Below are 27,217 nucleotides of genomic sequence, written 5' to 3'. Positions count from 1 at the left end.
CAACTTAGTCATCACGCCAGATGACAAAGCTAACATATTTAACGATTTCTTTGCCTCTGTCTTCCTAAGTAGGGACCAGTTCAGCCACCTCCCTGCTGGGCCTCCCTCGGGCCCCGAGAGAGACACGCCTGGGCCAAGGGTTAGTGAGGAGTTAGTTAGGGTACTTCTGGAGAGGCTGGACGTGTTCAAGTCCGCTGGTCCGGACGATCTTCACCCTAGGGTTCTACAGGAACTGGCTGAGGTCATTGTGGGACCACTGGCACGGCTCTATGAGCACTCGTGGTGCTCTGGCGAGGTGCCGGAGGACTGGAAGAGGGCCAATGTGGTCCCTATCTTCAAAAAGGGAAAAAAAGAGGACCCGGGAAATTACAGGCCAGTTAGTCTGACCTCAATCCCGGGTAAGCTCTTTGAAAAAATTATCCTGGCACACATCCAGGAGGGCCTTGCGGGGGAATGCATGCTCAGGGGCAACCAACATGGGTTTATCAGTGGCAGGTCTTGTCAGACCAACCTGGTGGCCTTTTACGATCAGGTCACCAAATCATTAGACGCAGGGGTTGCTGTGGATGTAGTCTTTTTGGACTTCCGGAAGGCTTTCGACACTGTCTCTCACCCTGTCCTCATCAAAAAGCTGGGAGACTGTGGTGTCGATGCCCACACGATCAAATGGGTCGCCAACTGGTTGGAGGGCCGCACCCAGAGGGTGGTAGTGGATGGGTTCTTCTCGACATGGAAGGATGTGGGCAGTGGGGTTCCGCAGGGCTCGGTCCTTGGGCCTGCACTGTTCAACATCTTCATCAGTGACTTGGATGAGGGGGTAGAAAGCACCCTGTTCAAGTTTGCTGATGACACTAAGATGTGGGGGGATGTGGGTGCACTAGAAGGGTGCAATAGGCTACAAGCTGACCTTGACAGGTTGCAACGGTGGGCGGATGAGAATAGGATGGGGTTTAACACTGATAAGTGCAAGGTGTTGCACATGGGGAGGAAGAACCGGCATCACACTTACAGGTTGGGGAACTCCCCTCTTGCCAGCACGGAGACGGAAAAGGATCTTGGAGTCGTCATTGACTCCACGATGAACATGGGCCGGCAGTGTGGGGAGGCAGTCAAGAAGGCCAATCGTACCCTGTCATGCATCCACAGATGCATCTCGAGCAGGTCCAGGGAGGTGATCCTCCCCCTCTATGCGGCACTGGTCAGGCCGCAGCTGGAGTACTGCGTCCAGTTCTGGGCGCCACACTTCAAGAGGGACGTGGACAATATGGAAAGAGTTCAGAGGAGGGCCACTCGTATGATCAGGGGTCAGCAGGGCAGGCCTTATGAGGAGAGGCTACGGGACCTGAACCTGTTTAGCCTCCACAAGAGAAGGCTAAGGGGGGACCTTGTGGCCTGCTACAAACTGGTCAGGGGGGATCAGCAGGTATTGGGGGAGTCCCTGTTCCCCCGTGCGCTGCCAGGAGTGACCAGGAATAACGGTCACAAACTGGCGGAGGGTAAGTTTAGATTAGATATTAGGAGGCGCTACTTCACAGTCAGGGTGGCTAGGGCCTGGAACCAGCTTCCAGGGGAAGTGGTGCAGGCTCCTAGCCTGGGGATTTTTAAAAGGAAGTTAGATGAGCACCTTGCCGGGGTCATCTGACCCCGGTGCTCTTTCCTGCTAAGGCAGGGGGTCGGACTAGATGATCTACCTAGGTCCCTTCCGACTCTAGCTACTATGAAACTATGAAACTATAAGATCATCTAGTCTGACCCCCTGCCATGGCAGGAAAGAGTACTGGGGTCAAAGGACCCCAGCAAGGTGTACATCTAGCCTCCTCTTAAAGACCCCCAGGGTAGGAGCCAGCACCACTGCTCTTGGAAGTTGGTTCCAGATCCTAGCCGCCCTGACAGTGAGGTAGCGCCTCCTGATGTCTAGTTTGACTCTACCCTCTGCCAGCTTGTGACCGTTATTTCTAGTCACTCCTGGGAGTGCACATGGGAACAGGGACTCCCCCAGTGCCTGCTGGTCCCCTCTGACTAGTTTGTAATAGACCACTAGATTCCCCCCTCAGCCTTCTCTTCTGGAGCCCCCACATATACCCCCTTATTCCCCCAAATACAATATATAAGCATAAGAGTGTATTTTGAGCTATTATGCAATTGCTTCTAGAAACACTATGCAAACACACATAAATCAGGACAAAAATATTTTTGAAATAAAATTAAAATGTTATAGTAGATGTTGGATTTTTTTAGTGTTTTTTTTTCTAGTTTCAAGATGGTAACCCCCACCCCCACAAAAGGAGTCTAAGACCAATTACATACCAAAGGTTGAGGGAGAAAATGTCCATGTGTTCACATCATGCTCTTTTTATGTATTTGTTGTTACTGAGGTCAACCTAAGACCTTAGTCTCCTTGCTTAAGGTTGGGATAGGGAGGGTCAGTCTTATGTCCAGTGTAAAGCTAACTGTTTGTACTTGGATAGTAGGTAAGCAAATACACCTACTAAAGAGCTGAAGACAGAAAACACACAAATGTTTAAATTGATAAACTAAACATTTGGACAAAGAGATTTTCAAAGCAGCCCAAAGCAAGTCAAGAAAAGGATAAAAGTCATCTTAAGGAGGAACCACACTAGCATAATTAATCAATTAGTTAATAGCATAGTTAATCCAGGGCAGCATTTATAGCCAACAGCACTCAAGTGAGTGATGTTGTATCATCATATCCATCTGCAGTCCCCTACCTTGGAGGTTTTCAAGAGGAGACTTGACAGTCACCTCACTGGGGTCACCTAATCCCAGTTGTCTTCCTGCCTGGGTGGGGTGGGGGGTGGAAGTCTGGACCCGATGATCTGCAAGGTCCCTTCCAGCCCCTAACAATCTATGAATCTGCCTTTAACAGCCCACTCTGAATGGCCAGATACCCATTTATAGCTGGGGGCTTTGGAAAGAGGGTGCTTATCTAACAGGACTTCATCTATGGTTTCAACTGCAGCAAAGCAGATTTAGTTTAAGGTTAAATACAGGATGGGGATGGAGTCCTCAGTACCAGAACAGTGGACCTAGATGCCCAGGAAAGTTGAAAATCTATAATGAAGATTTTATGAGGCCAGATAGGCATTCATCTGGGATAGCATGAGTGGTGCATCCTGCATTCATGAAGGTGGTTAGCTTGAGAGACTTCCCAACCTGGGTGATTCTAAACAAGACTAGTCTGTCTCAGTGGGTTTTTAACTGCTAAAGATTCTCCCTCCAAAAAAGATGTACCTCTACACAGTGGATTTCTGACTTATGGCCTTGCTGAATGAGTTCTGCGTAAGCACACAATTCCCACACCAGAACAGATTGAGAGTCCTCATAGTACCACACAGAGTATAGCTTGCAGAAGCACCAAGCAGATTTAAGAGCTTAAATCCTATTTGCAAGTCACAGTTGATGAAATGTGGGCTTATAAAAGTTTTTGGCAACGTTACCCTATATCACTTAACGTAAATGATTTCCTGAATTTGCGCCTACAGTTGCAATTTCTTGGTTTATGTCTGTGTGGTCCAGATGGAAAAAACTTCCATTTCTACCCCTACCTCAGTAACACTGATTTTCTTTTACATTGTCTCCTGATTTCATGTTTATCTTTTCTTTTCTCCAAAGCACTGAATGGGACCTGAAGTTTCTAAAGAATTTTTATTTATGACATTTTCCTGATTGCAGTACAAAGAGAAGGGTATTGCTTGCTTCCAACTGGAGGATTGTAAATACTTGTCTGCTAGCTCCCAAGTTCTCCTCTTGCCAGCAGACACTATAATGGAATTTACAAGGATTACACTCTTACTTGCACCCAGAGAGCAATGATATTGTAAATGTCCAGTCTGAGTCAAAGCATTTCGTAAGTCAGAAATGGCTGACCCAGGCAGAGAAGCAATATGTGGTAAAAAAACCCTATCCAATGGTCAGGTTAGACAACAGGTAGATGATAAAATGTTCAGTTTTAAATATTTAGGGGGTAATATATTATTTACTAATTGGCAGAGAAGTACTGACATGCAACATGACTCTCTACACCAGTCAAGTTTTTTAAAACAATCCTTAAAGCAATGAAAACTGTGAGCGGTAACTATTCAACTTGGATTTATAACAATACCTAGCATCAGATAAATGGCCGTCCCACAGCAGATTGTTCCATGAAACAAAAACGAGTGAATGTATGATAAAGTACAAAATAAAAGATGCATTATAGTGGAAACCACAGCTGCTGTTAGAGGCAAAAACTGATTCTGCTTACTAATTCTCAGGCTTTTTGAGTGGCTGGAATTCACCTTTTGGACAGGAGGATTCACTTATGTGCACAGTTCACCTATCAAGAACAATGGCCTCATATTCCCACTCAGTTTCAGTATCTTTTACATTCAGCACCTGTCAATGGAGTCAGGTTCTTGATTTAATTTTTCAGGGCAACTTGACCTTTCATAATGGAAATAAAGATTTTGTCCTTATCCAATTATATTTTAACTATGAGTCAAGTGAGGATAAAGCATCTACCAGCAGCTCGTTATTTTTTTGTTCATATCCATTTTCAATGTTGCATTTTGAGGGCTGGTGTGTTTGGGTTGCAAACACAGTAAGAACAAGTTTATTTAGTTTAATTCTCTTTTTAAATCTCTCGATCTACCAAATTTGGTAGAAATTGAGGCAGAAATTTCTTCTATTTTTTCTGAAAAAAACTATCAAAACTAGTTTTGACAGGCAACCATGATTTGACGGTCTTGTAACCAAAAAAAGATGGTATTATTAATACTGTTCTGTCCTGCTTTATGTCCCATATGTGTGTCTTGCCACCCCAACCTGAATTTCAATTTAAATGGAAGGATTTCCATTGTCCACAAAATACAGAAGGTAAACAAGTACCACAAATAAGGACAAACAAAATCCTTGCTGGTAATTTAAAATGTTCCTAGCAACACAGATAAAACCAGTTATTTACATAATTATTTAAACTCTCTTCAATATAAATTAAACAGCAGTTACCAGCTAGAAGCTCCCCTTTTAACTGCCTTAATTTCTACTAAGCAGTTGAATTAATGAGTTGCTTACAGTTATGATCAATAATTCATTATCTATGAAGTGGTGTTCTTTTCACAACACAGCTTGTTACTGTGATACCACCTATAAAAATAACATAGGTGGATGTTAATTGTGTCATAAACTTCAGATTCAACAACCAATTTCCTTGTTAGGGGTGATAAATAACAAAGTGACTACTTCACAGGTTGCAGATACAGCTTCAGATACTACTGCTGTTAGCAACATATAATTTTGGTTTTAGGAGGATGAATACTACAGACAGAACAGCTATTAATTAAAGGTAGACATTCAACCCTCCACCACCCTTCTCCTCCTCATTTTTAGTTTTTGGCCAAGCTCTGAAGTTTTAGCAGGCTAATTTAGTCTGTCACCTGGTTACATGCCATGGCCTCTAATCCTGGAATTGCTTAGTTATATTTAGTACCTATATCCATTTTTATGTATATAATACCAGATTGTATTATATACATAACCATCTTTTAGGGCTTTGCTGCTACTGTTTTCCATTTATAATTTAGGGTCCACATAAAAGTGATGGCGCAGTGACTCATCTTCAATAAGGGACACAAACGTTCAAGTGCCAGCTCTGCTACAGACTTCCCAAGTGACGGGCAAACCACTTTGCTCTTCAGTTCCTGATCAGTACAATGGTGGCTATAACCCTTCCATTTCACTGCAGATGAAGCTAAATGCATTACATACTGTTACGTGCTATGGTGACAGACGCATATGCATACAAGACAGGACTAATTCAATTAGCCTATACAATACAGGACTTTCCTGAATTAATTTGAATTAGAACAAGCAAAAATATCTGATCTCGACTTCAAAGGTGCCAGTGATGATTCATCACAAGGCATGACAAGCTGTGCCATTGATTAATTATCCAGCTATTAGAAGTCCAGCTGTGATTGATGATGTGATGATGGATATGATATTCAAAAACCATTTGGCATTATAAGGCACAACCAGAACATGGAATAAAGCAGCTGTGGTGCCTGACTGGAAAGAAAGGGGATTGAAAGAAGTGTGACACCCATTGTGGGGACACCACTTGCATGTCACTTTGCCAAGACACACTCCAGTGGACAGTTTCAAAGGAAGACGGTAGAGCAATCAATCTGCACACACAGAAAACAACATGAGTGCTACAGAAACAGAATAACTTAGTATTTGTGATTAGACACCTGAGAATAATAAACTAGGAGTAAAACAAAAATGTTACTTTTGCTCCCATAGGCATTGACAAACCTTAGGATAATGCATTAGGAAAAAAGATATGGGATGAGTTGGAGATATTAAATGTGAAGCAAGTTGATGGAATTTGGATCAAGAGAGAAATGTCTGAAGTAAGACCTCTTCAAATATTGTTGGATCTCTTCCATTTTAAATATAGTCATGAAGGGAATTCTTTTTTAAAAAAATCAAAGTTTACCCCTTTTCTGTAACTGGCTTGCATTTTAAATGACAAAAAATAAAATGGTACATAAATCTTTAAACTAGCTACATCTTTAGAGAAGCCACGAAAGCCCTACTAAAAAGCGAATAAACAAATCACCAAAAACATTAGCTGTAAGTTTTATTTTTTTTTATTTTACTATATTGACATTTTATGCACAAATATTTTAGAGTAAAAATAGAAAATAATTGTTTCATGTAAAATTACCAAAAAAATTCAAAACCACGAAAGAAATACATAATTATTAGCAGAGTATAAGTGTCTTTATTTAAAGAGTAAAAAGTATGCAAAAACCTTCAGTTTTACAAAAATTGGGAATATACTTTATGTTTTTCTTCTGGCAGCAACAGAACATAACTCTTGACAATATATTCTACACCTTTTAATTAATAGAAGACATCAAGTCAGTCACAGATCTCTCCCACAACTACAGAAAATGTCAGCATTGTTATGCTGTTTGAAATACACCCCGGTCCTTTTTTAATGGCAGAAGCAAAGTGGAAGAGCAGATGACCCTATGAAGAAGTAAAATGAACGCACCCAAAAGAGTACTGAAAGCTACTGAAATAAAATGTATTTACAAAGAAGGCTTTGATGTCTTACTACTTCCTAATAGGTTTCTTATTTTCTGTGTATATTCAAGGGTAAAGCACTCATTTTAATTTTTAACTCAGATATTAAATCTTTCTTCTGTAGTCCTGTTTTGACTAGGTTGGTTAACATTTTAAGCCCTCTTTTTTTCTGCTCCTTGGCAGTATTCTAGACTTCTTTTAGAAAGGTATTCATAAACTGCTTTCTTTATGTTTAACAACTTGTCACTTCAGCTGTGACTTGTTTCCTAGTGACCCCCCCCACCCCCCCCCATTTCAAACAGTGGGGCACTAGACCAGAAAAAAAAACAACCCAAAAGAAAAGTTTTAGCCATAGAACTTGCAGGTTAAATGTCCTCATTAATAAGCAAGTTAGCCATCCCATAATTGTCTTATTTACAGAACAGATTACAAATTTCTGACCTACAGTGAAAATGGACTGATCTCCTACCAGAACAATGCTAACAAACAGGTATTTGACTTGACATATGTGTTTGCATCTGTAACTAAAAACTGAATTTGCTTATAGTTTCTTATACAGCTAACGTATCTTTTGGATGAAATATGCTCTCCTGTTGATAGACAAAGGAGCACGTCAGATATTAAAAAAAACCCCATTTTCATAGATTAAGAATCCTGACAGGAGCTTGGCACAAGTACTACAATGAAGGTGGTAGTTATATTTTAAAAGGTAGACAAAAAACCCCACGCAAGAGATCCTTAGGCGTACAAGTAGGGGCATTGAGATGATGACTGATCTAGACAATACACATTCCATTTCATGAAGGGTTCTTGAGAAATAAAACCCTAAAGCTCTCTCCAATTTTATTTTCTTTGAAAGCAAATAAAACTGATCTTTTCACCTATCAAGAACAATGGCCTCATATTCCCACTCAGTTTCAGTATCTTTTACATTCAGCACCTGTCAATGGAGTCAGGTTCTTGATTTAATTTTTCAGGGCAACTTGACCTTTCATAATGGAAATAAAGATTTTGTCCTTATCCAATTATATTTTAACTATGAGTCAAGTGAGGATAAAGCATCTACCAGCAGCTCGTTATTTTTTTTTTAAGTTATTGCTTGCAGAAAGCAGCAAAAATATATAGTAACACGAAGGGGAGGTGGGTAAAACTGAAAAGATACACTTTTCAGATGTCAAAACTAGCAGTCTAGCAAGGCAGCAGGGACAGCTCAAACTGCAGAGACATTTTTGTTCTTCCCATGTATATGAGGCACTGTGTACAACAAGCAGTGTCTTGGGATTCAGGATACATTGCAACCATATATTTTTGTAAAAAATTATCCAGACAATTATCCTGCTTTGAACTCAGGAACATGCAGTTTTGTTTCTGAGGCTGCAAAACATTATCTGATGTTTGTAAATAAACTCATTAAAAGAAGTATTTTTCATATTTTAATATAGCAAACTACAATATTTTCCAAAGTCAAGCTTTAGTTATTTGTATAATTATTTGCAACCTACATTTTGTTTCTAAGTAAGATTGGACTGCTGACTGCGATTAAGTCTTCAGTTTATCAGGATCAGCTACAGCGCAGGTATGACCATCCTGGACTAATCAGTACTCTGTGGAGTATTAAAAACCAAAAGATACTCTTTGGGTGAGGGGAAACCTTTTCAAGTTTTTAACCACCACCTGACTAAAGAAAACATGGATTTTTTTTTTACTGAGTTTCTAGCATGACAATGCCTTTCAAAACAGTTTTGTACTTATCCTTATATATGCATGTTATCTACATATTTAAATGAAATACTCATAATTGGCTTTTGACCTAAGTCAGATTTAAATCTGGATCTCTTTCTTCAGCACTGATCTTCAGCTCAGTGTATTCTTAGTTTCTTTTGCTTATAAGTAGAGAAACTATCTTAAAGACTTGATGCCTTGTAAGTTTTTAATGCATCTTTTCTTTCAGCTCTGCTTGATTGGAAGAAAATAATGAGCATGTTTATTGACAACCTATGCTTTACCATTGAATGCATCAGATTCCATTTGGTAATCAGTAGCAAATAAAAATAGTGAAAATGGTTAAACTCAAGTAACTGACCAGCCTGCTTCCTGTATATACTTCACACGGTAACAAATATTTTGCAGGGCTGGACACACAACATTGAGAACAGTTCACCTTTCCTGACCAATTCCAGACTACGTGCCACAGTGCGTCAGTGTTCATGTTGAAAAAGCTGTGGTGATCCCCTAACTCATACTGAAATATATGCTGCTTAAAAGATCCAAATTTATGGGAGTCCTAGTTCCTTGTAGAAAATCATGCATCATATTGTACTGCCAAAGAATAATAGAAGCTTCCAATTCTGATAAAGATAAGAGCAGTAACTGCTCTGGGTATATAGGAAAGGCCTCTGGCTCCTACTTTCAGGTCCTAGTGCTTAATTATCTTTCTCTGTTTGCAGGGATGCTGTAGCTAGTGCCACTGCTGTGACTGGTTGTGCAATGCCGTGGAGCTGCATCTTCGCCAGCTTCTTCTGCTCACACTCTGTGACCAAACGATTCAATTCTGCTGCACTGTAGCCAATGAGAGTTTTCAAGTCACAGACAAATTTGTACACAAATCTCTTGCCTTGTACTTTGCAGATCATGTCCCCATCATAATAATACCTTCATGGAGGGGGGTGGGAAAAAAAAAAGCAAAATCAGTGTGAACTAAGAGACGACTATATTCAGTGCCTGGACCCCTGAGAAAATAATCAGAATACACTGCCTAGGGAAACTCCAGTTCCCTAAATTTGTTTCCTTTCTTCTGATCTAGTTGTATGTGTGAAAATATACTTAGTCCTTCACACTTTTTTAATTCAATGTAATTTTGATGAAGAAACAGAAACAACTGAATATAATTCTTTCCCAAATGCTTTGGCAGACAGCTCAAGAAAATCTTTGTTGCTGATGGTAATACTCAGAATGACAGCAGTTTAAAACTTTTTAGCTTTACATTTCACATACTACTTTGCCATCAGCAAACAGAAGATCAAAACTTAGTCAAGTATTACTTTTCTGTTGGATAAGGAAACCGATACTGTTTCTGGTAATTCACTGGTAGCAGTCAGGGACACACCAGAAACCCTCAAATCAACTGTAATCCCTGATTATTACGAGAGCGAGAACAAGAGCTACTTGTTCATCTTTATAACTTTCCAACATTTGGGCAAAGTATCTTATGCATTCATCTCCAGCTTCACTGTCATTTAATAATCAGAAATTTACACAGTAGTTTTAATTAGTAAGCAGTAAGTTAGATCTCACTTTTTGTTTAAACAAATCCAGGAAAAGAGCAACATTTATTTTAGTGGCAGCAAGAGGCCTAAATTATCCCAAGACTCTCAAGCATTAGAAAACATGGCAATATTGAAACAGCTGCCAAAACAGCAATCATATGAGGAACAAAAAAAGATTCACCCCCAAACCATCATTTTGACAAATAATTATATAACTACCCTGATAATTTGAACATTATTCTTTATCTCTTCAGCTATGCTGGAGTGCTGAAAGTCTTATGTACCCCTCCTCCCTTTCTCCTTTTATCTTAAAAAAAAAAAATCACTTTCATTGTTTTGATATTGGAATACTTTTTTTTTTTTTTTTTTTATGTATATCCTAATACCACAACTGGATAAAGCAAAACAGTAATACAGCAAAGGGAACAACATTACACATTTTATAAATGTTAAAACAATACTTTAAGAAATTTTAGGAAATATTAAGGATCCCAGTTTTATTAATGTTCAATTTGAAGCATTTTACACATTTAAATGTATATTCAAGGTGGCACGATTTAAATCAAGACAGTTAAAAAAAAAACCTACCTGGTTTTTAAGAAGCCACTGACTTAAGCAAATTTGAAAATGTGTGTCACTGCAATTTTAGATAAAGCACACTGAAGTATAAATGGCAGTTTTGGGTTGTTTTTTTTTTGTTTTTTTTACTGATACTTATGGGTGGCTACCTTATTTGACTTTCAAAACATGCTATAAACAAAAGCCAAAATACTGAAAATAGCAAAATATAAGTACGTGATTTTACTCACATTAAGGGTGCTAAAAACTCCATAAATCCTCACACCATCAGGATTAAAACTGTATTACAATTAAAATCATTTTCTCAGGAACATTAAATCTTTGTCGCTTCAAAATAGAACTGCTTCAGTGTTAACACTGAGAAATAGTAGGTTTGTAATATACTCAGAAAATTGTTGTGAATTTACATACCACCGTCCAAGCCAGAACTTTCTGAAAATTGAAGCTTAATCCCACATTTAGGTGACTAAAACAGTGCTTCCCAAACATTTCCTCCACATTATCCCATTTATGACCCCATTTCCTCAGTATAGCCCCTCACTTTCAACTCACAGCCCCCCACGCCCTGATGTGCCCCAGGGCTAAGGCTCACAGCCCCCTGCCACCTGCCTGAGCCCTGGCTGCTGCGGCAAGAGTGGAGCACAGAGCCCAGCTCCCCCTCCTCCTGCCCCCACACATGGTGGGCGACAGAGCTGGAGAGGAGCCTGGGATGGGGGGGAGGATGTGGACTGCCCACTCAGGGCTTCCCACCCTGCTGCGCTCCCCACAGGATGGGGGGTGGGGAGTGTTGTGGTGCAGCAGGTGGGATCCAGCGTGGATGGGAGCACCACACTGCCATGCTCACCTAGGTGATATGCTCCCTAGGGCCTACCTGCAGTGCAGGCCACAAATCCATGCTGCTGCCATGCTTCACCTTGGCAGCTGTGGCAATGCAGGGCAACAGGGTATATTGTGGGGAAGTGTATGTGGTATATGTGGAAGGGTTGCTGAGGGGACATGGTGTAGGTGTGTGGGATTTGTGGGGTGTGATGGAGAGTGTGAGGGGAAGTGTTGGGACCCCCCATGCTGACCTTCATGGTGCACAGCCCTTGTCACCAGCAGCAGCACCAGCACCAGCACCAGGTGGCGGGTGCTTGGGGCACTTGTGGCGAGTGCAGGTGCTGCTGCCCAGTGGCACATGGCTCCAGCCAGCAGTACGTGTGATGGCAATGAGCACAGCCAGGCCACCCTGCTCTATTGTGCAGAGCTCTGCATGGTGCATGTGCAGCTCCTAGTACTTGTGTGTCACGGGACCAAGCCCCACAACATGGAGCCAGCTGCTTTCCCTGCACCCTGCCATGCAGACCCCAGCACTCACTTCCCATCCGCTCCTGGCTGAGTCCAGGGACCTGCATGACAGGGAGCAGTGAAGGCACCTGAATCCATCACACGGGGCTTCTTCCGGTGGCGTGTTAAGTGCTGGGAGATGCACATGCACTGCATAGAGCCCCACATGACAGAGGCAGGCTGACCTGCCTGTGCACTTTCCCACCATGCACAGTGCTGGCCAGAGCCACATACCGCCAGCAGCAGCGCTGGCGTGGGGCATAAGCACCCCGAGCGCCTGCTGCTGCTGCCAGTAGCAGGGGCTGTGCATCATGGGAAGGAGAGTGCAGGGTGTCCCCACACCCCCACACCCTGTCCACCCAAGTTCTGCGCTCCTGCTGCTCCCCAGGTGTGTGCTCTGTGCTGCTGCCAGCTCCAGCCCGATGCTTCATGCTCCAGCCTAGCTGCAACTCCCCCCTTCTCCTGCCCCTGCTGCTTCCCTTCCTGGTGCCTGGAGCAACCAGGACTACCAGAGAAGCCAAGCAGGTCCCCCAGTGGCTGAAGCATTAGCAGCAGGCACCCTGCCTGGAAGCTGTGCCAGGCCCATCCATATACGAAGGTGGGAGCGAGGCACGTGGGCTGGGTAGGGTACAGTTAGTTGGTGAGTGCCTGTGGGCCAGATGAGATTGCCTGGTGGGTCAGATCTGGCCCGCATGCCATATTTTGCCCACCCCTGGATTAAAGTGATTTCTTGCAATCCCATCTGCTGTTTCTGCAACTCCATTTGGGGTCACAACCCACAGTTTGGGAACTGCTGGATTAAAGGCAGGATTTTAAAAACTCAATTAGTATGACTTGGTAACATAATTCTCATTTACTTCAAATAGAAAACTCCTAATGAACAGTCTGCATTTTTGGTTGCAGAAAGTCAACATACCAGGCAATGCAGTTTATTGGAAACTTATAGTGGCTGCAAATACAGAAAGAAGTTTGTTTATTAACTGTGCCTGAGTTTGCATTATGATGTTGTCACAATAAGGAGGTTAGTAAGTGCCTGAACTTATCAATCTAAATGCGCATTTAAACCATGAAATCAAAGAAAAAATCCTACGCAAAATCTGAAATTTTACTAACAATTAGGAAACTAAAGAAATAAGCACAGAATATCTGTTTAACACTACTGACTGTATTGGGAAGAAAGTGAACTACTAGCAGTATGTAATTTGATTAAGAAAAAAGTAGTAATTTTCACAAATCTGTACAAAAGTGAACAGCTGTGAGGCAGGTATTTTATTTTGTCATCAATGAAAATGTGAAGCTATTGGTTGGTGCGTTACAAGAAAAATGGAGCACGCCAAGTATTAAAAAGGAAAAGGACATTTTGAGCAACTGAAAAAATTGAGGTATGCCATTGTTAAAACACTTTTTGGAAACTTCTATTGTCGAAATATTTTATCATCTCCTAAAGGTGACATCTCATACTTTCAAATTACAACCCAGATTGATAAGATTTGATGGGAGCAGAAGCAGCAGATGGCTTAACTGTCATTATCCATCTCTCTTTTATGAGAGCATACAACAGCAATTAACTGGAAACACTGAACAGTTTCACAGAAGAATTTAGTGGCAGACCTTACCTCAGAGCACGACTAAGCTTCTCATAGTTCATGGTGGGTTTATTTTTACGTTGTCCCCATTTCTGTGCAACCAGCTCGGGTTGATTCAGTTTAAATTCTCCTTCATCACCAACCCAAGAAATACAGTCCCGAGCATCTTTGTCAGTAAGAAGTTCTAGCAAGAACTGCCATAACTGGATCTGGCCATTATTTCCTATCGTAAAGCAACAAAAAGTGAAATTAACCCAAGCTCATTGAAACTGCAAACACAAAAGAATGCACTGCAACACTGTAATGAAAATAAATTACATTCTTAGGAGCAGTTATTACTTTTGATCATTTATAGCTGAACTCCAAAGACTAGTATTTTCCTGCCAAGGCAAGTTAAGCTATCAATGCCAATCTCCTTCACATGTGCGCACACACGCACCAACTGAACATCACAAACCTACTGAGTTTGAACTATATTTTTATTCAGTGTCAAGTGCAATTATTTGAGTACATTTTAATCCTTGAAAATATGCCTTTGAGTTTTCCCTTACAAATATATATTTGAGGAAGAGACATACTCAGATGTTCCTCTCGAATTTCCTACTCAAATTACTTTAAGACTTTTTAAAATTCATATTAGGTCAGGTCAAGCTCCCTCAGGTATAGCTGCCAAAATACTGACTTTTTTTTTTAAAAATGATCCTTCAAGCTTTATTTCCTAAAACTATAAAGGGGTACTTAGAAACGGGCTGATTTTCCAGAAGTGCTTATCATGCAGTAGCTCCCTTTGGAATCAGTTTTGAAGTTCTTATCTTAGGAGCCCAGTTTTAGCTTCCTGATTTTGAAAATTTTGGTGCGTTCATTACAAGACATTTGCAAAAGCTTAAAGAACATACAAATGACCTTAAGAAAAGAACATAAGGACACTTGTCTAATTAAGAGCCAAATGAAGAAAACTGAACAGAAATTCTGGAAATAAACTGCAGAACAGTATGCAGTTTTCCTGAAAAAACCTTCACTTAAATGACGTTGCTAACAAAATGATGGCAGGAACTGAACAAATACAGCTCCTAGTGCCTGACTAAGGATCTGTTTCATACTAATTATTTGCCCTCTTAGTTTCCTCCTTCAGCATCTAACAAACAAAATTAAAGTTTAAATAAATGGTATGGAAGCAGGGTGCAGAAAGGACAGGAGATCTTTACTGACAACAACGGTCATAATCTGGCATTTGTCTGATCTACCAGATGATACGTCCAATAAACACACTGCTCTAACACTATTCTGGGAATTTTATTGGGTCAGTATAGGAAGAGGGTCATTAACTACTTCATCCCTGCAGCGTCTGAATTTTTTCTGCCAACCTTCCATCCAAGTACTACTGAACACAGAAAGCTTGATAAAAATAGAATCTTAGAGAGTGATCCAAGGTATGCTGCATATTTGTCATTCAATTTAACCATTAAACACCCTGAAGCAATCTACTGTGGTATAAGAAGAAAACCTCCACTGATCATATACCCTTGTTTGTCACCTACTATCCCACACTTGAACCAATAAAAAGGATCATCAGGTTAGACTCAAAAGGGACCAGATCTTGAGAGAAATATCCCCAGACACTCTGATCCTAGCTTTCAGACACCTCTCAACCTTTCCCAACACAACAGAGCCAAACTCCCTGTTAACCAGCAGGGATATAATGGGACCCAACTCTACCTCAACAATATAGGCAAGACCTGTCATGTCATCTCTACTGCTACAACAATCAACACGCCCCACAATAAAACTGATCAGAATCCACAGATCACACACTTGTCTATGGTATGCCTCATCCCATGCACCACATACCCTCATGGAAACTACATGGATGAAACCAAACAAAACCTAGAGACCAGAATCATGGAAAGTTAGGGTTGGAAAGGACCTCAGGAGGTCATCTAGTCCAACCCCCTGCTCAAAGCAAGACCAGCCCCAAACAGATGATTCCAGCCAAAGTTTTGTCTAGGCAGGTTTTGAAAACCTCCAAGGATGAAGCTTCCACCACCACCACTGGGTAACTGGTTTCACTGTTTTACTACACTCCTAGTGAGAAAATTCTTCCTAATATCTAACCTAAACTGCCCTTGCTGCAGCTTGAGACTGTTGCTCCTTCTTCTGTCTAGCTCCACCCTCTTTCAAACCCCACTTCAGGAGTTGAAGGCTGCTATTAAGTCTCCTCTCAGTAAGATAAAGGACAGACATTAGAATGCAGATAGAATATTTTTCACAGGGTCGTCACTCCTTGTCTGCCCTCATAGTTCTCACATGCAAGGGAAATTTACCAGGCACCTTCAAAAAACGAGTCTGGAAACAAAAATTCACTAGCCTGTTGGGACACACTGAGGGACTTAAACAATAACTTCTTGGCCTATATGGTAATCTACCTAATACTCACTGCATTTCACAGGTGATAATAAGCCTCCTGAAAAATCCTGCTCTTCCACTTACCAGGGTTTTACTACGTTGTTCTTGTCAGTTGGCTACCTGATAATTTCTCTCATATCCTGTTTTTATTTACCTGTGGAGTTTTGTACAAGACATTGTTCCATCTGTTGTTTAGCTCTGCTGTGCCTGCTTCTCTCCAGAGACCCAAGAAAGGCTACTGTGATACCCAAAAGCTTGTCTAAGTGTATCCAAATGATGCAGCTGGTCCAATAAAAGATCCTACTCACAGGCACTCTTGCCTCTAAAATAATTTTTTAAGAAATGGAGACCATACCTGTTCTGTTTCCTGGTGAACTTCTGTCTTCTCCAGAGATTCTTGGAGCTCTCTGTACTTTGGCTGCCTTTGCACTGCTGTTTATTACTTTAATGGTGGTTGGGGTAGCAGGCTGTACAGATGCTGGAATAATTTGCACAGCTGTAGAAGGTAAAACATTGGAGAAGAACATTCATTACAAAAGGCTGAAAGAAAAACTTCATACACAAAGGCATACTTTAAAAGCTATTGATAATACAAGTAAGAACCAAACATTTTCCTCTAAAAGTTGTCATCTCCCTAAAAATAACTTAAATACTTTCTACCCATTTAAAGTGGATTTGACTGTATTTTCTAAATATATTATACATTTCTATCATTTTGACCCCAGCAGTCTTTCCTGCTCACAGAAGGGAGGCTGGACCCAATGATCTCACGACGTCCCTTCCAGCCCTAAACTTCTGTGAATTGTCCATTTTACTAAATTTGTTTGGGTGTGGTGTGAGTGTGTATGATTTAGCCGTGAAAAATTATTTCATTATTATAATTTCACTAAGGCCAATACTTGAGAAGCCACCATAAACCCATGCAATTAGGCTTTAAGAATGCCCTGACCTGAGGGCTGGGGAAAAAAAAAAAATCCATCTTACTAAATTTGTAGTGCAGTCCCTCCATGACTGCTTCCTCAAATTTATAAACTAGAATGTACTGGCTGCCCCTCCAAATCCTTTACCTCTTCCCAAAGTCACTGAACACTCTCCTCTGCTAATCTATACAGAAAGCAATGAAGTATTTTTTTTCGTGGTTCAAAAAGACTGCAAAGGTATTATAAAGGTCCCTCTATGGGACCTTTGTCTCATAACAAAATCCACAGCAAAGACATAATATAGTCCTTCTGCCGCATAAATACCATTATAAGAAGACTTCCAAAAATTAGTTCATTTCTACATGATAAGTACTAGTATATTACATTGTTCTGCAGTTTGAGACTCGTGGTATTTCATTTTAAAATGAATGTCTTTATATCAGTTCTAAGCAGGTCTCTATGGATCATGTTGCTTTTCAATATTACTAAATATTTTCTTTCTAATTCAGAAAATTTTAAAAATTGTAATCTAGTAACACCAAGTGCAGCTTTAAAAATGATTGCTGGAAATATTAAAATCTTGGACAAAAAATAAAGCTATACTTCTGGTATACATTCACCAAGAATGTGGATTCAAACAGCTGATATTACCAATGTGATTTGATAAAAAATTGGGCAGAAAGCCTATGATTAAAGAAAAGAATCAGAAACATTCTTTGGCTTGATTAAACTAAACTCTTAAGAGTTTTGCTTTCAAAAATGGATTTCTTGTGGGGCTCTCCAAATATCTGTCACGTCAACATCTTGTTGACAGATACTTGTCTTAATAAGCTGCTGGCATTACTACTCACGCTGATCAATAGTAACAGTTGCTATTTCTCCAGAATGTTCTTGGCTAGCCAATACATCTGCAAAGTAAAAGTAAAATATAAGTCTTTATTCAAATCCTTTCCCTAGAAAGTCATTTGAAGGCCAATGACTTCTAAAACAGAAAATCAGTTTGGAATTCTGAGCATAACATAAAGCCTTAGAAGTATACAAAAATTAACTTACAGAAATAAAATATTTAACAGTATATATATAATGCATGCATAGCACATGGGTATCTGGGACAACATTTAATTCTCACTATTAGTTTATGCATGAGATCCTTACTATTGTTTTTTTCCCCTTTCTTAAAATCTACTTTTATACTTATAGGATTTTTTAAATGTTTCAAAATCCACTGAGACAGAAATCAACAACTGCCTTTAACTTAACTGTACCTCAATTATTATACACACAGACAAACCTGAAAGATGAGTGCATTGGCTTATTCCCTTTTGCATTTATACATGATTGCGATGTGCACCATAAACTGCACTTAATCAATAATTAATTAAAAGCTGTCAAAAATAAAAAACAAACCTAAGTTCTATTAAAACCAAAGCAGAACTTATAAGCTTCACAATTTACTTCCTATATTACCATATTTACTCGAATACAAGATGACCAATATTATAAGACAACCTCCAGATAATTAGATTCTATATACAGAAAATATATACATTTGGAATTATGTATACATTTTCCATAATTTTCCAGGTATAGAACCTAATTATTGGAGGTTTGCCTTGAGTTTGTCAACCTCCCACTGCTACGGAAGGAAAAATAAATCTAGGGAGTCAAGTAGTCCCTTTGCTCTCTGCTTCCCATCAGCTTTTTCCATTTTTTTAAAGAAATTTTTGTGTTCCAAGCTAAATCAAGTTCAAATCCATGAGTCAGTCCAGAACTGTAAGAGGCCCTACACCCAGAAAACATCCTCCACCCCACCAGGGGCTTCAGATATTTCCAATGTCTTTTGACAGGCATCCTACGTGCAGACCCCAAGTTTTGCTTGCCCTCAACCATATGGCTGCAGAAGCAATCTAGGGAGAAGCCTCCCACTTCCATAAAATAGGCATTAAGCCCCAACACCTCAGCAGGTACTAAACCATGCCAGAAGAACAGTTATCCCCAGGAGGCTTAAGGAAAACTGCCTTCTTAGACTCAGATACATGGTGTTTCCCCTGCCAGGTAACCTACCACAAGGACAGGTTAGTATAATCAGCTTTTTCCATTGGCTGGCCCTTCTATCTCTCCTTACTGTCAAGACCCTACTACATGCTCTCAGCACATGGAAGTGTCCCACCAGACTCAAGCCATGGTGACTCCATAGCTCAGCACTGTTCAGTGGTGTGTAACTCCAGATAACCCCAACAAAGGTTCCTTGTGCTAATAAGCCCCAACTCATGACTGGAACGGCATATTCTTATTATGTGTCCTAGGATCTTCCAAAAAGGTACGTGCAGATGAGATGCAGGGCAACCTGGTTTATTTTCCTAATGGAGGGTGAGGCCACACTAATCATGAGAGGCTGACAGAGGGATTCTGGGTAAGCTGTTTGAGCCCCGTTTGGTGATGTTTGCCAAATGTTTTTAAGGCTGAAGAAACGGGAATTATTGGAAATGAGAAAGAAAGCTGCAGCTCAGCTGTAGGAGTCAAAAGGAAATTGAAGTGTGTGCAGTGTAGTGGCTCACCATGGCTTTAAAAAAAAAAGAGTCATCGATGAAAGGGACTATGCTCAACAGGTACTACCATAGGTCTTATTCAGATGGGCAGCAAAAATCTTAGGAGCGCCTCACAGTTAGCTTCTCGCTGGCCAACTTCCAGTGGGAGGATCGCAGCTATATGCCACTTTTATGGAAATAGAAGACTCCTTCCTAGCTTCCTCCTCTGGCCATACAGCTGAGGGCAAGCAAAACTCGGGGGCATCAGAACGTCAAGCATGTGGGCTTGGGCCTGCACATAGGATGCTTTCCAAAGGATTTGGAAATATCTGAAGCCCCAGTCTGGGGCTGGTCCAAGCAGGGCCACATATGGTTCTTGAATGATTCAAACTGACTTGGACCTGATCTGGCTAATTTGACCTGGGATACAAAAATTTTTCATTAAACCCCGACCACCCAAACCCTCTACATTTGTGGTAAGCTCTCAACAACATATTTTCCCCATATATGTCATGCACTTCATAGTCATTCTTAGGATTGGCTGTACTTAATCAACTTTATAGTTGGTTTCCATTATGTAACACATGATGCTTTTAGCAGCAGTTCAAAGATAGGCAATATATTTATAATGTGGTTCCCTTACAGGCAAATGTAAAAGAAGGGGCTTTCTCTCCCATGTTAACTGGGGGAAAAAGACATTGTCTTGCATTTGAGTAAATACTGTAGATTAAGAATAAATCTGAGGAAAGGAGTACCAGATTAATATGTACACTTAACTTTCATAACAGTGAATATTCTGGCTAGTATATTTGGTTATCTAGTATTCAGCATTCATTCACAGTAAAAATGGGAAGTAGGAAAACAAAATCAATAATGAATAGTCCAAGTTATTTTTAATAACAAAACAGCAACTAAAACATGTGAGAGGGCTCACATACATTTTCTGAGAAGTTCTAAGTGGCTCCAAAGGATTTCTCCCCGAGGAACTCTCTGAAAGAAGTCTTCTTGATTGAGGCTGCATAACTCTCGCCCCGGAATGCTAAGACTATTGATGTCTATATCTGTCATGGTAAATTCCTTCATCACCCATACCACCCAGTGAAGTACTTGGTCTGTTGACCACTGTACAGGGTCTAAGGAAAAATAGAAAAGAAAGAAACAACAAAAAACAACTCTTAAAAATATTGTCCATTTTAGATGTTATACAACTGTTTCTTACAGGTACTAAAAATAGAAAGTACCATAGAAAAAGTATTACAAATAGCTGTACCACATAACTGGAACAAATAACTGAACGGTCTTATGAAAAGAATGAATTCCATTAAAAATATCTTTACTGAAACTCAAGTTTCAAAAAAGCCTGGTTTTAGTTATAAAGCCTGGCCCTGGACCATTCAGCACAGCAGTCCAAGCAAAGATCAATATTGATTCCTTTGCAACTAAAGGATAAGAATCTAAATTTTTATTATAAAAAGATGAGAAGAAAAAGAAGAAAGAAGTTTAATTTTAACAATCCAGATGTACTGAAAACCTACTTTGTTTGAATTGCTGGGTAGTAGAAAAACACCAATGTTATTATTCAAAGGATTTTGGTTAGCAAAACATAAAATCATCAGTGCAAGAATTTTGCATTTTTGGTACAACAGTATTTTTTTCTTTAAATTATAGTTGGTCTTCAGGTTAAAAAGGATACGGACTCATCAGCTCCTGACCAGTCAAATAACCCAGTGCTATCCAACAATAATTCAATAATAATACAACAGTTTCTAGACGAGTTAGTTGACCCTAAAAGGTAAGTATGTTATTTTAAATACCTTATATTTCAGGATGCTGAACCTCTGGACAATTGACTAAATGCAAACCACAGATCCATTGCATCTGGGCCACAGGGCTACCCATGGGTCAGGAAATTTGGTGGTGGGGGAGCAGTGGCAATTAATACACCCATTCTTCCCTGCTAAATTCCCAAACCCCAAGCCCTGTGGTAGGTCTGCTGCTGGCCAGACCATAATCCCTCCTGAAGGGATGCATCAAATCCCTCTCCAGACCCAAAGGCTGGGTAGGGGCCTCATCAAGACCTCTCTCCCACCATGGCTGGGTCAAGGCCCCTGCCCTTGCAGTCCTGAGTTGAGGCCAAGGTGCCCTCTGCACCCCTCTATCAGGATGAATGAAGGACTACCAGCCTGATCTGGCCCACAGATGGACCAGGCACTGCCCATTCAGCTGCCCAGGCAAAAGGGCTGAACACCACTGCCTTATAACATACTGTATAGTGGAAGTTTTTGGTTTTTTTAATGATATCCTGTAGGTTAATATTAAACTAATATATCACACAGCTGCACATGCATCACCTAGAGACAACTGCAATATCAATATCATGGGGTAACATAGTGTGGAAAACATTATATCACTTTAATGGAATAGTAGGAAACATGATATGTAACATTTAAATACTTGTCAAGTATGCAGACAGAGATCAACATACACAGCAACCAAAAGAAAAAAAAAGCCCTAGAGGGTCTAGATCTGAAAGAAATTTTAATTTAATTAAAATATCTTCAATATGTCAGTCAGCAAAAATTAGAAACCTAGACTAAGAGGCAGATGGTTACAAGTGAAAGGCTGTCAAAATCATGAGCACTTCTTAAAAAAAAAAAAAAGGGAGGGGGTAGGGGAAAGGGAAGGAAGAATTACTGGAAACCCTGGCTCCCTACTATGTCAAGGTATCTGTACTGTACTCATCACCAGCAGTGCAAATTGTCAAGACAGTACCTAAGCACTTGAATTCATCACTCTCCACCCCTTATTAATATCATACATTTCTTAACACAACTGCCTTGTCCTATTACCATAGGGTATTCCAAGGCGCTCTTGCTCTTTTCGGTAGCCTTCCAGAGCTGCAGCCCATCGTGTCACTTGCTCGGAAGTCTCATCTGAAATGGTTGTGATGTGCTTCGTCCCATCCAGGGTTATCACTTGGGCCTCCTCAACAAGATGAGCTTCAGCCTCAGCATGATGGGCATCTGGATCAATCACTACCTCCACAGTTTCAACAGGCTTTACAATTTCAAGGATGTTTAACTTAGGGTCTATTCCTAAATGAAAAGAAAAACAAACATGCAGAAAAGAAGTATTACCTTTGAGCACTAGGAACCACATAAAAGGCCTTCATTTAAACTCCTCCAAATTCACTTTATACATAGCACACACAATTTAACAAGCAATCACAATTTCCTTCTTCTATTATTTTATTTATGGCTCACTTTCCTCTTTAACTGTTAGGAAGAACGTGACAGCTAACTCCAAACATGTAAATGACTGGGAACTTTGTATGGACATGTAACAGAATAGTGCACTTTCTCCCATGGAAGAAACACAGTAGGTCAAACATCAGGTATTACTTTAAAAATGGCTACTTTTGAAGACTGAACATGCTTTTGAAACTGATATGCATGCTTTCAATACTGCCCTTCTAAAAATTGCATAAGCTGTTAAGTTGTCTAGTAGAGCAGAAAGCTAGAAACCAGAATGCCCAGACTCTAAACCCAGCTTTACTAGCTATTTGTTTGTGACTTTGGGTCACTCAACTCCTCTCAAGACCAAAGGATAACATACATCTACTTATTCTGCAAGTGTTAGGAGTCTTGTTTGTAAACCACCCTCAAGTGCTACATATATTATTAGTAGTCTTGTTACATCACCCCTTCTACTGTAGTAACACTAAATGTCAGCTTCCCCATTTACATTTATTAAAACAGACCTGCAGACTTATTCATGACTCCATCCCAATCCCCCATTCCACTCCACTGTCCCATTCCTGTCTCCACCCGATCTCCAGTGATTCCTTACTATGTTATCCATATAACTTCTCTGTTATTTTATAGGTCTCCCTGCAACTCCATGGAGCTTATTCTATGGAGTACAGATAAATCCCCAGGTACATTTTTTTGGTACTATCTTAAGTTTGCATAATACCTAGCGTGAGATTTGGTCTGTACTTATCATTAGGTGTTACTGTCATATGAATTGATATTTGCTAGCCAACTTGTTTGTTTATGGAGAAAAAATGTAAAAGAGAGCTATTAAATATAAACTTTGATCACATTTAATCTTGATCTCCTTGCTTAGGCAGAACTTCCCTTGACTTTAATAGGAACAGCTGCCTCAGGAAACAGTATTTGGACAGGGTACGTACAATTTTATTCATCTTAACAGCCTCTGCACAAACTCATCAAGACACAAGGGGGCAAAAAGCAACACCTATTAACAACTGGTAAGTCAGACAACAAAACTAGCAGGTAACTGTTTACTGTTTCACTATGGTCGTTTATTATTAATAGTTATCACTAAAAGTTTTAGATTTAAAGTAGTCAAAGAGAAAAATATCAATTACAAGTGCAATTCTAGGCTTCTTAATTCAAGGAAAATTTTGGTTGCTTTATGTAAAGTTTCTTCTATGTAGAAGATCAAATGTTGACTGAATGTGCAAGTCTGTGTAGTAAGACATTATTTCAGCAACACTTTTTCAGAAAGGATTCGATTTAGAAGTAACTGAAGGTATGGCACAAGTAGCTGATGAAGCTGTTGTAAAGTAAGAAGAAACTTATGCCTGAAGTAGAGAAAAGGACACCACTGGAAGGAGGTGATCTCTTAACAACCCAGAAAGATAATCCTAGCAGTTCTATTCTTAATGAATACTACAATCAGACAATCATGATGAAATGGGCAGCCTCCCCTAGGTATTGTTCAACATTTTGATCATTTGCCACATTTCAGGTGCTGCTCTCACTTGCAGGCTTACAAGTTAAGGTGTATATCGCCCACCATTTACCAGTTACATGGGCTGTCGATGCAACATTTTTCTGAAGTACTATAAATAATTCCATCATAAAAATACAATCTTCTTTGCCAAAATTAGTGACAAATTGCTTGAATACCTACATACCCAATTAAACACTTTTCAAAATTCCCTGTTTAAAAAAAATCTTTCCTGCTCCCCTTTATATAAATCAATTTAAACAGATCTTAAATCATTTTAAGTTGTGAAATGGAACATATTAAAACACAGACACTGAGTTTCCTTTTTATATTATTACATGAAGGCTGCAATCTCTCAATAAAAAGTGCTATAGAAAAGCAGATATTTTGGAGCCAAATTCTGCTTGAAAGTACCTAACTATGAAGTCAGCGGAGTGACTTTTATTTTATGCTGATGGAACAGCAGAATGTAGTCTTTTGATTGCATTTCTACCAAGGCACTTCCATGGCCACCGAAGGGGAGATGATCAAAAAATAAAGTGTTCAGAAATAGGAAGTGAAGGAGACTAAAATGAATGCAATACCAAAATTTAAAAGGGTCTAATGAAGTAAATAGTCAAGAATATCATTAAAAGCAAGTAAAGAAAGCAAGTAAAGACTTTATACAAACCAGAAGATGTTCAACAAAACTAGCATAGTTTTTAACAGTTTTAACAGTTTAGTTTTAAGTTCCAGGACAGATTAGAAAAGGCAGCAGGGATATAAGGCCATCCTTTTGATCCTCAAAGAATGAGTAAAGCATACAAGTACATTTACATTTTCTCCTATGGAACTGCTCACTTGCTACACGAAACAATTCAGTCTGTCAAGTAACTATATGCCAAAAGAACTGGGAATATATTGCTTAATCCACTGTAAATGGATTCAGACTGTGAGTAGCTATGTTCTGAAGTAACAGCCTGCCACCTACCTTTCTGCAATGTAAGATTAAAATAAATTCAATGGATGTTTGTGTTTACTCCCACATCATTCCCTTCATCCATTTTGTAAGAAAACAGAGGACAACACTCCAATGTGTATAGGCAAACATGTTTCCTTACACACATTACATACAAAACACTGTAGGTTCTTGAAATCAAATTTTTTCCTCCAACTTTAATGTTTAAGAAATTACTCAATTTTGCAGTTTTATTTCTGACAATTTTTAAATCTGCTGATTTCCACTTGATTATGTTCCATAAATTATTTCCCATACTATATTTTTGTACAGGTGAATATCACTAAAGAATCCTTTCTTTACATTGTAAAAACTGGTCTTACACAAAGCTTCAGCCATTTATATCTATGCCTCAATTTTTCATCTTATTTCAATTCTATTTGTTAAGGGAACAATCTCTAGTTGCTTTCAAGTTGTTTTGTTCTTATAGTCATTCTCTTCTTTTATAAGTTACTCTATTCTCTTATTGCAAGCTGTCATAAGCCTTTGTTGGAAAGGTGGTCTATACATGCAATAAATAATAAATCTGTCAGATTGGTGCAGGTCTGGTCATTCATACGATTTCCAATGTATTTATTAAATTGTAAACAAGAGGAAAAGTGGATCTGCGGACAAAAAAAGTACAAAAAGTTGGTAAGAGTCTACTGTTACTCCGCCCCCATTAAGCACCTGACTACTACTGATTAATTATTGAGGACCCAAGGGACATATGTGGACTGAAAGAGTCCATCATGAATTTGAAAGAGGGAATCGTGATCTGGCAGAGAAAGTTAGCATCTAAGCCATATCCTGATGGAAGAACTACAAAAACATATAATGACAGGAAAACATTTTTATGTTAATGTTAAGAACACAAAAGCATAAGAAGTGCCATCCTGGCTTAAATCACAGGTCCATCTAGTTCAGTCCATCCTGATATCATTCCTGTACCTCTCAGTGACAGAGTAGATGCTAAAGAGAAGAGAATACATTCAGGGCCTATCCAGACTGACTGTTGCCTACTCTTTGCCCCTTACAGCATCCAGTATTTAGAGGACTAGGAAGTCCTAATTGGTAGGCTACTCCCTTAACTATCATGTTTAATACCTACTGATGAACCTGTCCTGAATAAATTTGTCCCACTTCTTCAAACCTGGGTAAATTATCAGCCTGTACAACATTTTGTACCAATGAGTTCCACAAGTTAATTACATGCCAAGTTAAAAAACAATGCTCTCCTTTTGTTTGTTTTAAATTTGTTACCTCTTGCTACAAATCCTGTAGATTTAATAAGCAGTGACCTCCTTAAAATTAACTTTCTGTTAATAAAACTGAGCATTAAGATATGTGATTTTTGATTACGTGTGTACCTTTTGTTTAGAATGGGGTGGCCAACCTACGGCATGCACAACACAGGTGGGATATGCAGTCACATCAAAGCTGGGGGCAAGGCTGCAAGTGAACAGGGGAGGAGAGATGCAGGACAATCTGGGGTTGAAAGGGTGTGTTGTGGCTCACAAGGCTTGTGTGGCCCCAGCTGGGAGGTCCCAGTACAGACCAGGGAGGTACGGCCCATCCCATCTGCTGTGCCCTAGTCATCTGCTTGGCTGCTTTAGGGTGAACACAATCTTGAATAGCTTTATCATTGTGTTAATAAAGGTAAGAAGCCCAACAGCCTGGTTTTGAAACATGCTAGCTTTTCCCCACTGCTTTCCTTCCCTCCCAGACCTGTCCAGGAGGGAAGGGAAACAGCAGCTGCTACTTTCCACCTCTTCCCCAA

At 39.9% G+C, this 27,217-nt stretch overlaps 1 protein-coding gene across 5 annotated transcripts in view; it reads right to left on the bottom strand.

Moving 5' to 3' along the window:
• Positions 1 to 6,637: 6,637 nt before the first annotated feature.
• The window catches only part of GABPA (GA binding protein transcription factor subunit alpha), a 43,178-nt gene continuing 22,598 nt past the window's right edge, over positions 6,638 to 27,217 (bottom strand). For 3 of the 5 annotated variants that reach the window (XM_090060263.1, XM_090060269.1, XM_090060277.1), the window contains exons 5-10: positions 22,553 to 22,798; positions 20,642 to 20,836; positions 18,027 to 18,083; positions 16,611 to 16,751; positions 13,883 to 14,075; positions 6,638 to 9,747 (exon numbers count right to left, since the gene is read on the bottom strand). In XM_090060263.1, coding sequence (XP_089916389.1) covers positions 9,519 to 9,747; positions 13,883 to 14,075; positions 16,611 to 16,751; positions 18,027 to 18,083; positions 20,642 to 20,836; positions 22,553 to 22,798 — 1,061 coding nt within the window. In that variant the 3' untranslated portion in view covers positions 6,638 to 9,518. The remainder of the gene's footprint in view (positions 9,748 to 13,882; positions 14,076 to 16,610; positions 16,752 to 18,026; positions 18,084 to 20,641; positions 20,837 to 22,552; positions 22,799 to 27,217) is intronic. The other 2 variants (XM_090060296.1, XM_090060286.1) reach the window with 2 other exon arrangements.

The sequence above is a fragment of the Crocodylus siamensis genome, chromosome 1 (genome assembly GCF_052110815.1).
Source record: "Crocodylus siamensis isolate JL-2025a chromosome 1, ASM5211081v1, whole genome shotgun sequence".
NCBI classification, from domain to species: Eukaryota; Metazoa; Chordata; order Crocodylia; family Crocodylidae; genus Crocodylus; species Crocodylus siamensis.
Note: the sequence above shows the minus strand (reverse complement) of the source record. Positions and strands in the feature narration are given on the sequence as shown.